Below are 12,008 nucleotides of genomic sequence, written 5' to 3' on the forward strand. Positions count from 1 at the left end.
AGATGTTGGATAGCCATTTGTCTGGAACGGTATAGGGTTTCCTGCCTAGGCAGGAGATTGGACTAGAAGACCTCCAAGGTCCCTTCCAACTCTGCTATTGCATTGTATTGTATTAAATATGTGCTTTGGCCCAGAAGATCATACTTCATAGAGTCTGTGGTCATTTTCTGGACTAGAGCTTTGTTATCAAGTCTTTAAAACCAAATTAATTCTATCTCTTCCTGGAAGGGTGCGTATGAGGAGTGTCGCATGGCAGCATCATGTGATATTTCATGACTTTTTCCCCCTTCGCTAAACCAGGCATGGGCATGGCCAGCACAGGAGGCATCTGCCCATGGGCCACGAGTTTGACACCCCTGCCCTTGAGTCTATATATTAAGTTAATGATATTTATAAACATTGCAACATTTAAAAATAAATTAGAGCTTTTTTGAATTCATTTTTGAAATGTTACTACGTTCATTTCAGTGACATTTTAGGATCATGATTATACCAAACATGCATTTTGATACCTAAACAAGGTAATGGGAGGCTGTTAAAAATGTTTTCAAAGTTACACGCAGTCTTGTGAAATGCAACTGCTGCTAAAACCTGGGGAAAAAAACTGAAAATAACAAATTGAAAGTTAATTTTGCTTTATATAATAAATGTTAATGAATGTCATACCAAGTTGTTATTAATCAGTTAATTCACCACCAATGTTTCTTCACATGTTTTGTGTTTTGCTTTGCTTTAGAATCTCCAGGTGTGCAGGCTTTGGTCACACAGTTAAAAGTACTCATTAAAATACTCTTCTCATAGTTTCAAATTTGAAATGTTAAATGCTTTTTATAACTGTTCTAAACAAATATGCAAAAAATTCCTGCATTGCCAAAAGTGCACATATCAGGCTTTGAAAGACTCCAGCTGGAGTTCTACTCACAATTTTTCTGATTGTTTAAGGTTAGCATAGATGAATCCCAAGCTTATATATGCCTTTCTTGCAATGCTTAATCATTTGCATCCATCTTTCATTAAACAGGCCCTTCCACAGACTTAATGGCAATTTCAACATGCCACCGCCTTAGAATTGTAACACCGGAAGAGATTATTTGGATCATTATGTCCTACTCAGAGTAGCAATCCATATTAAAACAATACAGTAGATAGTTCTGCAGTCTGAAATAGAGAGCCTGTCTTCTCTCTAATCCAGGGGTGTCAAACTTGTGTCGTCACGGTAGCATCATGTGATGTATCAAGACTTTCCTCCCCTTCACTAAATTGGGTGTGGGCGTGGCCACCGCATGACGCATCTTGCACGTGGACTGGAAGTTTGACAGCTCTAATCCTTTCATCAAACTGCTCTTAATATTAGCAAGTTTTTTTTTCTCATTTCAGTATTATGCTTGCATTCCTGTAAGTTAAATCTCAAATTCCACATCCAGCATTCTGGAATGATAAGCTTGGCCTTTTGTATGTGACATTATTTCATGTACTGTATTTCAAATACAGCTCAAGAAATCTCAAGAAACTCGTACAAGAAAAATTTAAAAAGCAATAATAAATTATGTTGGGGAACTAGCTCATAAATCCATTAATATATCTGAAATCACAGCATAGTAAGTAAAATAAAACCACAGTGGATACATTAGAAGCTAGGGCGGGTTTTCTCAAACTTGACAATTTTCAGATACGTGAACTTCAATCCCCAAAATTCCCCAGCCAGCCATCCTGAAAGTTGGTCCACACTTCTTAAATATGTCAAGTTTGAGAAATTCTAGCTAGAATAAGTTCTTCTGATTAGATCCTGCAAAAAAACAAATGATTGCCTAAGAGAAGTTATCTGGATTTCCTAATACTGCTTAAAAATTAAAAGTTGCCAAGGGTCTACATTCTAATGAATGATTTGAGAAAAAATATATATTTTCTAGTGTGTTGCTGTTTTAATCTAATGAAAACTATATTAACAAACTGCAGTTGCCTTGCGTGATCTTGAAGAGAAAGTCAAATATCTGTTACCCCACAAAGTTCAAAATTTGATATCTGGAATTCATTCGTTCTCTCTCTCTCTCTCTCTCTCTCTCTCTCTCTCTCTCTCTCTCTCTCTCTCTCTCTCTCTCTCTCTCTCTCTCTCTCTCTCTCTCTCTCTCTCTCTCTCTCTCTCTCTCTCTCTCTCTCTCTCACACACACACACAAACAATTGAGTGAGAAGGGGAGTTGAGAGTGGAATTCCTAAAGCTATAGTTGTATCAGGCTGAAATGTGAACTACCATACTTTTTCTTCTATCAAACACTAGATTTAATTAAAATACTATTCAGTTAATATCATTGTTGTGTTACATAGTATCAACAGCTCAATATAACTTAGAACAACTAAGTACAACATAGTTTATGTGTGTTTGTATGTAAAACATCCAGCTTTTTGGCACAGGCTAACTCAGTTGGCCTCTGAAGAACAGCTATCCATCACAAAACATGAAAGCATACTCCAGACACTGAGCTGCATAGAGATCAAAAGTGTTTTCAAACATTAACCTACAAGTGTTTTGAATTTAAAGAATGGAAATATCCCATTAAAGAACTACTTATCATTCAAATCCTACTCCAAGGATCATTTTACATACCTTGAATAGAAAATCATATAAAAATAGTGAAGTTTTTTTACTGTTGTTATCAAAAGCACAACTATAAAAATAAAACCAGATTCCCCTTCCCCTTTGATTTCCTAAATTTAGAGTGACAGAGGCTGACAGAAGCAGCTCAATGCTTAATACTGGCTGAGAGACCCTGGCTGCAGGGGAAAAAGAGAGTAACAGAAACATGATAAGATGTTATTGCATTCCACAGTATCTTTGTCAATACTGTAGGTCAGGGGTGTCCAAACTTGGGAACTTTTAAGACTTGTGGACTTCAACTCCCAGAATTCCCCAGCCAGCATGGCTGGCTGGGGAATTCTGGGAATTGAAGTCCACAAGTCTTAGAGTTCCCAAGTTTGGACACCCCTGCTGTAGGTCTAAAGCGGTAGTAGCAATTGGAAACCTGAATCAAGGTTTACCTAAGAACCTCTAAATGTCTCCCCCTAGTGGTAAAAGAGACATCAAAAGAAGCAGAGATAGCATAACACAGTGGCCTAAGCCAAACACCTACCTTTTGAACTATGCTGCTTTGTCCTAGCTAGTTGTAGAGTTGATCCTGGGTTATTATTTTTAGATACTATCATGTTATAATATTATAGATAACAACAAGAGATCATGTAGCTAATGTTATTTTTTTATTAAATGTACTTTTATGAAATATAATTTAACTAATCCTGTGTTTTCTTATAGCAATTCAAAACATGGATCTACATCCACGCATTTGCCTTCTATTCTTTAGGATAATTAAGATAGCGATGTCATACAATTTAAAGGTCAGCATATAATTATAGTACATAGTATTAAAAAGCAGTTTGATTAAATATGTCATTTGCTTTCTAAAAAGGGAAGTTAGGACAAAATAAAGTGACTTTTTTTTTCTTTGTATGCATATTTTTGGTCCACCAGAATTCCAAGAGCTTCATATTTCAATGGAGCATCTCCTTGTTGATGCTGGGAATTCTCAGAAGCAGCCAATCGTTGGCCCAGCTGGTGTAAAATCTCAGGCAGTTCAAAGTACATGATAGATGAGGTTGGAATGAGGGGCCTCAGGAGAGGCTGGCCGGGATTCAGGGCTGGCAAGAGGAGAGAGGGAAGCAGCGTCCCTGGGGGAGAGCCCCTCCTGATCCGAAGAAGAGATTCTATCCACTATGCTGGATAAGCAATCCAGGCTGGAGATGGTAGAGCTAGCTGCTTCTGAGGGGTAGGCTGAGAGGGAAAAGACAAAACAGCACTTAGTGGAAAGAGATACAGAATCAAAGTTTGATGCTACTTCATGAGTTGGTCTAAGCCAGTCACTGCAGATGTCACACGTGTTCCTTCATGCATGCCATCTCCATTAATAAAGGAGAATCCATTATTCAAGCTGTTTGTCAGTTTTTGCTAATGCCTGGAAACAATGTCCTTTCCTATCATTTCAATTCAACTGCCTAGAATTATTCTGGTGATTAAGGTGACATCACAAGTTCCAATGATTATTGGAGCAAATTTGACTAACGTTTAGGAAATAATGCTCTGTTTGTTATGTGAAGCCATTGGTCAGGTCTGTCCTCTGGAGCAAGTTTTTTCAACATCCTCCAAAGCTTTGTATTACAGTTCTGGAACAATTAGTCAGAAGGGTCAGCAACTGATCAGTGATTCTGTAAGATATGCTTTAGAAAGCAGAAAAACCTAAGACTAATGTATCAACATTTCATATATTTGAAAACTGCTATCATTCTGTCTTTTAATTATTTCTTCTCCCACCTAATCATACTCAGTTCTTTCCATTTTTGTTTATGGGACTTGATCCCAGAAATTACATAAAATAGCTGCATAAAATATCGTATATTATTTGTGTATTCCACTCTGTACACTTTTAAAGAGAAAGATAGCTAACAGATATTCGAATCTAAGGTAACTGAATTTCTCTTTTCAAAGTCTACCATGTGCTGCCAGATATTACCAGAGCAGCTACTGGGTTATTCTGTCCAGTTGAATACCTTCATTTTTATGCTCTTACTGCCATCCTTGGAGAGTGAAGAGATGTGAGCCTTACCATTTTGGAGATCAGAGCAGTAACTCTTGCTATAAGTGCTGTTCCTTCTGGACCACAGGGGACTGCTGCATTCAGTCTGAAATAGATAAGAAGCCATGAGGTTGGGGGTTTCTATACATTAAAGGCACAGTCAATTGGATTTCATCTGCCAGAATATCTGGAAAGAACACTGAATTTGGTTAGATATCAGTAATATCTGGATACAAATAAGTACAGGGCTGAATGCAGTCCAATGAAGTCTCACAGAAGATGCTTTCTGGTTGTGCAGTTGTTTCATCTAGTGTGGCACAAAGCAATAGCACTTAGACTTACCGTGTTTCCCTGAAAATAAGATAGGGTCTTATTTTCTTTTGACCCGCCAAATAAGGGGTTGGCCTTATTTTCGGGGAGGTCTTATTATTTTTCACGTGCAGGAAGCAGCAAGTCCACCAGCCCCACCCTCTCCATCCCACCACCCGCTTGCCTGCTGCCATCTGACGTCCCAGGTGTATGGATTTCTATGCTATCTTTTTCTGTTCCGTGGACGGAATTGCGAGCTGTGACTTTCACTGTTATGTAAGGAGGGCATGAGGCATTTGGGTTGTGTTGCTTGGCCTCCAGCTTCTTTTGCAGCCGCAATTGGCTGCAAAAGCAACTGGCGTTTGCTGGAGGCAGAGGCCTGAGCGACACCCGCGAATCAGCTGTTTTGTGAATGGAGCGGCCCAGCTGATCCGATTAAGGGGCCGAGAAGCCCTGAAGTGACCGGGGAAGGGAAGGGCTGCCTCCTGTTCTGGCTAAACCTACCCCTTCACTAGGGCTTATTTTTGGGGGAGGGTTTATATTTTTGCCCACTGCAAAAGTATTTTCGGGAAAACATGGTATATACTGCTTCACAGTGCTTTACAGCCCTCTCTAAGCAGTTTATAGAGTCAGCCTCTTGCCCCCAACAATCTGGGTCCTCATTTTACCAACCTTGGAAGAATGTCTAGTTTAATAGAAAGAAGGACTAGGGGAGACATGATAGCAGTGTTCCAATATCTCAGGGGTTGCCACAAAGAAGAGGGAGTCAAACTATTCTCCAAGGCACCTGAGGATAGAACAAGAAGCAATGGGTGGAAACTAATCAAGGAGAGAAGCAACTTAGAACTGAGAAATTTCCTGACAGTTAGAACAATTAATCAGTGGAACAGCTTGCCTCCAGAAGTTGTGAATGCCCCAACACTGGAAGTCTTTAAGAAGGTGTTGGATAGCCATTTGTCTGAAACGGTATAGGGTTTCCTGCCTAGGCAGGGGGTTGGACTAGAAGACCTCCAAGGTCCCTTCCAACTCTGCTATTGTATAATGGAAGGCTGAACCAACCTTGAGCCTGTGGTGAGATTGGAACTGCCAAATTGCAGGCAGGCAGCAGGCAGCAGAAGTAGCCTGCAGTACTGCATTCTAACCATTGCACCACCAAGTTCACAGACTCTGTTAATTATTTTACACATGACAAACAAGGTTTGTCAAAACATTTTAAAATTGAGGTGATTGTTTCAGACAGCTGGTTTTTGCTGTTAGGAAAGGCAACAATTAGCTATTTAACATGTTGTGTTTTAATGATAGAAAGGAGGGCAACATTTGCAGGATTTTCAGCCTTGGGAGTCAAAATAACAAACAGGCCATACAGTGCAACTTGTCCGGATTTTTTTTCCTTCTATTTTGCAACTGTGTTCAAAGAAAATATTGGATTAATGCAATGATATATAGCAAATGAGGTTCTGATATATACCAGTGTTATTTGAACAACTAAAATCGTATAATAGGGTTCAGTTTCATTACCTTATCTTTGCTTCTGATTTTTGGTATCATCATGTAAGTATAGCTTCCTAGCACAATTAGATGTGATTCTGCTATATAAAATACCTTCGTTGTATTTCACGGTTGCATGGAGTTTCTACTAATTATTGGGGGAGGGGTTAAAATATAATATTACTACTAATAGTAGTAATTAGCATTGTTACTTGCATAATGATTACATTTCACTTATATTTACATATTAGGAACTCTCCTGCCTGGGATCTGAGCCCATATATTTATGTGCCCACTACCCAAAATTTAGCTACCCTAGCCATGCCAAGAAAACTCCTTTGTGTAATAAGCTAATTAACCAAGCTCATCCACACTGTGGTACCTATTTATCTACTTGCATTTGCATTCTTTCGAACTGCTAGGCTGGCGGGAGTTGAGGCAAGAATAGGAACATAGCAGGAAAAAATAGCTTTTTGCTAAATGCAAGCACATCAATGCTCACCATCTCAAGAGAAAAACAAAAACAATGTGGTATTATAGACCATATCTTGGGTTTTTTTACATGTGTATTTTGTCCAACAAAGGTTAAAAGTTGAGACATGCCTAGTCTTTTCACTGTTTAGACTGCATGCATTGCATTTCGCTAGGGAGGGAGAAAATGATGGCTAGTTAATAGATGACAAATAGATGAAAGATAATAGTTAGATACAGACAGATTATAGTCAGACAGTCTGAACTTATATGCATTATTTTGTATCATGTATTTTCTATATAGCATTGCTGTTTTGTTTTAAAATATCTAGCCAGAATCGTATTGATTTTGGGCAGGGCCTAAATCTAATGTTGGAATTATAATAATCTCATATTAAATTCCTATTAAGGTAATTTCTGCATTTTCTGAAAAATAATAATGTACACATATATCAACATGTACATACATCTGTATAACTAGAACATCCATACTAAGCAAAAGTAGCTGAGTTACCCACAAAAATAAAGCAGTGAAGAAAATATCTTGATTAGGACTACTCAAAGGCCATATACATGTGTAAACATTTAAGATCTGAAGGTGACACTTTCCCAAAGTGGTGTTACAAAGGAGTGAGGGAACTGCCTTCAGATGAGGTGTTCATGGTTGAACACCAAGTAAACTTTACTCTAACTTGTTTGTGCTCTGCATTTTTCACATGCTTCAACCTGGCCTAATGAGTTTTCGGAACAAGGGTTTTGAAACAGTTAAGAGCAAGGCCCATCAGAGGCACTTTAGAATTGAAGCAGACAGCTTCTTAACAAACTGAAACACAACTGGTGTTTCACTCAAGCTCAAACAGGGAAACCTGGTGATGTCATGAACGTCAAAGCAAACACTTTAACAGACTCAGGGTCAAGCTCTTCCCTTCAGGGATCCATAACTTTAGCAAACAACACTATCCTACCAATGGACAATCCGAATAAATCCCACCAAGTAAAACCCCACCACAGCCTGACAGTTGCAATCTCAATATGCCTAGAAGAATCACTACCTACACATCTTTGAATCAGAACATCTCTGAGATTTAAATTAACAGGTTTATAGTCAATGGCCCTGAATGTTAAATCAAGGGATCTGACTCTAATCCTTGATGGATCTGGCTGGATCATTTAGCTACCCACATTCTGTGAACTCCCCTGGGGGGAAAGGGAAATTGATGCAGAATTACAGGAAACTGATGTATGCAGTGAGATGAGGTGAGGTTTACTTCCAGAGAAATTAGTACAAGAATTTCCCAGAGTCATTTGAACACTTTACCATTTGATAAGATTGCTTGCAAGGAAATTTGAAGGATACAGCTCGCCCTCCCAGGCATTATTTTTTACACTGCAACCTTACAGCTCTTTCTCAGGAGTATGTGTTAGTTAGACTATACTGTATAATATTTCTTAACTTCAGGAACTTTAAGATGTGTAGCCTCCAGCTCCCAGAATTCCCCCCCCCCCAGCTTTGGAGTTGGAGTCTACACATCTTAAAATTGCTGAGCTTCAGAAGCCCTGCGTTAGATAAATGTTCAGAAGATGCACTTGTAACACAAGCACACAATGCAATCTATTCCCCCCAAAAATGTAAAGGGTTAACCTCATAATTGTTCTCTTCCTTCTTTTTGTATCCAGGAAGAATGCCTAAATTGTGGAAGGATGCCTAAATTACATTTTGATCCTGTATCCAGCAAACAGAATAGGGAAACAAAGTTTTGCCATACCATAAATTTTGAATGAATAATCTTACACTGCAGTAGTTACGTGCAGCATATGGAGATATTATGTCCTACACAGAATTGCAATTAATGGGGAACATGCTAAGCCAAAGAACAAACAGGCTACTCTGGAAATTTGTCTCCATTTTCCATTTGCAGAACATGGATCAGCAGCTAATAATTCATTTCAGAGAATTGTCAAAGGGAAATATCAGGATGCTTTCCCCCCAAAAGTCCCTTTCTGGGAGAGGGGGCGGTCTAAAAATCTAAGAAATAAATAAATAAATAAATAAAAATCCCCTTTAAGACAGTCATAGAAATAAAACGACTGTGACGCACCACGTGGCCTTGCACACTTGCCACACAAGTAACACAATCTTATTCCTACTTCCTAGAAGTGCTCCCTCCCAAATCAAAACTATATGCTACTCACTAAAGCTTTTGCACACCAGGTGGAATGAGCAAAGGGGTTGGCACAGCCAGAGAAAAGCAACTCAACACCACCCGTAGGGGCCACCCCCACCCGCTAAGGTTGCTCCTCCTTGCAACCCCCAAACATGCCAAATTGCTTCCAGAATCAGAAGAGTCTTCCTCCGGGCTCAGGCATCGACCCATCAGCTCTGCGCTGCATTTTGGGGATTTCAAAACCTGCCTCAATCCCGTGAAAGCTCCGCTAAAACCCCGCGGTTGGGAAGGGGCCCCAGGATGGTGCGGGAAACAATCACAGCTGTTTAAAAAAAAGAGCGAAGGGGAGCAAGTGAGGCTGCAGCGGACAGCCCGGGGTTCTCTCGGGGGCCCTTCCGCCCCACTTAGCCCTTCTGAGCCTGCCTGCCGCTGTTCCCTGCTCTCCTTCGGGCGGGATTCAGACCGGGGCGGGGCAGAGCGTCCTTACCAGGCCGTCGGAGCAGCTGGAGTTGGGACTGGCGGGCTCGGAGCAGCCGGGCGCGGGCAGCCCGTAAAACTGCTGGACCTGCTCCCGCAGCAGCTCCTGCAGGCTCTCGATGTAGCTGATGGCGTTGCGCAGGATCTCCACTTTGGGCAGCCGCTGGCCGGCGTTGGCCGAGGTGCAGCGCTTGAGCGCCTCGAAAGCCTGGTTGACCTTTTTCAGCCGCCGCCTTTCCCGCAGAGTGGCCGCCTTGCGCCGGTCGCCCGGGCTCGCCTTCTTCTTGCAGGCTTTGCAAGCCCAGAGCAGGCAGGGGCCGGGCTGCGAGTGGCCCGTCGGGGCGCGGACGTGTTTCTCCCCGTCCGAGCCCCCGGGAGGGTCCTCCGGGGAGTCTCGGAAGGAGACCGGAACCCTTCTCTGGGCGAAATCCTCCTCTTCCTCCTCCTCCTCGGGGGAAGGGACGAAGGGCGAGCTGCCGTAGAAGAAGCCCCCCGAGGGGGACGAAAACGAACAGCCGTCCATCACCTCTTCCATCCTCGACGCTGAGCTGCAGGGAGAGGCTGGGGCATTGGCGCTCTGGAACCGGCCGAGCGGCTCGCGACTCTTTATATCCCGGGTGGGCAGCCTAGCTGGCAGCACCGTCACGACCCCTGCTCGGGGGAGTCCCCCGACCTCCCCCCTTCTCTCCCCAGGGGCCCTGCGCTCCTCTGGCGCGGATTGGCCGCTGCCTTTTTCCAAGGCGCGGGTCCAAGAGGTGCAATTAGTAACACTTTAAAGATCACAGCAGCAGCAGCAGCAAGAAAAACAAAAAAGCGCAACCGCGAGGCGAGGCCGCACTCCGGCAGCCCGACGGGGAGTTGCTTCAGCACCTCCCCACCTCCCCCCACCCCCAAAAGCTAGGAGATCCGAAGAGTAGCCGAAGACTCCTCTTTGGCGTCCGGCTATTCCACTCGGCTGTAAAAGGGGCTCTTAAGAAAGAAACTGGTTGGGGGCGTGAAAAAAGCCAAGCGATCACCTCGGTCCGTTAAAAATAAAGGAATTCAAAGTTTATCTAAAGAAGACTAATCCCTAGCAAATGATCGCAAGGGGTTTTTCCCCCCTCTTTTACTTCTATTACTATTGATTAGTAATTGAACTGGGTTCTTCCATAAAAAAGACAACTATTATCCCGACTAATATACAAGTTATAGAAGTAGAGGGTCGCGCTTGACTTTTTAGTACTGTACCATTTAGCAATTTTCCAAGCACGTTTTGTTCTTTCTGGAGGTGGAGCGAAAGGAAATGTTAAGGATAGCGGACAAACTGTTGGGCAAATTCAAAGCTGGCTTAATGAACCAGAGTTCGTGGGTGGCGCGAACCGGAGCCCAAAAGGACTTCCGAGAACTTTCCTTCTGACTTGCTCAGCCCTAAAGAGACTGTCAGAGCCTGAGCAGGCAGGACGGAGGGACGGTTCATGCTTTCCTCCCCACCCCGCCCCGGAGTCCTGGCAAGGGAAAGGGCTGCCCGGTCCTTCATCTCCAAGACATTTGCAATCCCAAAGATCCTCCTGCGCCCCCCCCGCCTCCCGTCCGCTCTCAGTTTCTTGTGCAAGTGGCAGCTCTGTGAAAAGGCGAAAATTCTGGATTTGCACCGTTACCGATGTGTTCCAGCTGCTGGTGGCCCCTCCGCCCCCGGCGTGCAATTTCTAGCCATGCAACCTTTAAGGAACTTTATGGAAGCTTCCCGGAGGCCCAGAGAAGAGGGAGGGGGCGTTGGACGGTCATTAGCGGGTAATGAAAAGACATTTAGCAGGCAGCGCTTGCCAAAGTCCCGGGACCCTTTAGCCCCGGTCACATGGGGTCCTCCTAAGAAAACAAGCGCTTCTCTCTCGGTGGGCAATTCGCTCTTGTTCCTTTACGGTTGCCAGAGGCGCAGCCGGACTAATCTGTTGCAGAAAACAACAGCAGCAGCCAGGAGCCTTGGGGCACGTTCAAGACTGACAAATGGCACACGGCCTTGGGTTGGGTGGCCAGCGTCCACTGAGCCCAATAGGGAAATTGCTGAGCTGAACGGTGGGTCTTCGTCGCGTAATCCTGGGAGGGGTGCCCGGGCGGCGGCGGGGGGGGCGGCACTGAAAAGAGAAAGCGAAAGAAAATGCGGGGGGAAAGCTTCCTCAGTGGCAGTTCAGTTACACACGTGGGCCTTTCACAAAGCATTTTCTGACGTTTCCTTTTCTCCTGGCTTTTCCAATTCCCAGTTTATCCTCTGTAATGAAACTGAAATGCCTCTTCCAGGCTCCTTCTAGTTTGGGGACACTATCACAAAACCGGATTCCCAAACCACCCTAGTTCACACGACCCGAAGTCCCTCGTTGTATAGAGGGGCTTCTTCCTAAGGGGACATAAAAGCTCGCTTCCTTCCTCGCCGTCTGATCCTTATGGGGCATATTGAAACGTAACTCTGACTAGGGAAGTCCATTCAAGGACAAGTCGCCTTAA

General features: G+C 43.3%; 1 protein-coding gene across 1 annotated transcript; it reads right to left on the reverse strand.

The window, feature by feature from the left end:
- Window positions 1-3,623: 3,623 nt before the first annotated feature.
- On the reverse strand, window positions 3,624-10,187 carry MYF5 (myogenic factor 5). The gene is made up of 3 exons (XM_081956710.1): window positions 9,541-10,187; window positions 4,651-4,726; window positions 3,624-3,821 (listed from the first exon to the last, which is right to left on the reverse strand). The coding sequence occupies exons 1-3, from the start codon at window positions 10,063-10,065 to the stop codon at window positions 3,625-3,627; spliced, it is 798 nt and encodes a 265-aa protein (XP_081812836.1). The 5' UTR covers window positions 10,066-10,187; the 3' UTR covers window position 3,624.
- Between the last annotated feature and the right edge of the window lie 1,821 nt (window positions 10,188-12,008).

Source organism: Natrix helvetica (assembly GCF_964273705.1).
Source record: "Natrix helvetica genome assembly, chromosome: 6".
Lineage (NCBI taxonomy): Eukaryota > Metazoa > Chordata > Lepidosauria > Squamata > Natricidae > Natrix > Natrix helvetica.

Coding starts and splice junctions, on each gene's coding strand:
- MYF5 (XM_081956710.1), bottom strand. CDS start 10,065: ATGGAAGAGGTGATGGACGGCTGTTCGTTTTCGTCCCCCTCGGGGGGC. Junction 4,727..9,540: donor CCAGCTGCTCCGACGGCCTG/GTAAGGACGCTC, acceptor TATCTATTTCAG/ACTGAATGCAGCAGTCCCCT. Junction 3,822..4,650: donor CTGCTCTGATCTCCAAAATG/GTAAGGCTCACA, acceptor TTTCCCTCTCAG/CCTACCCCTCAGAAGCAGCT.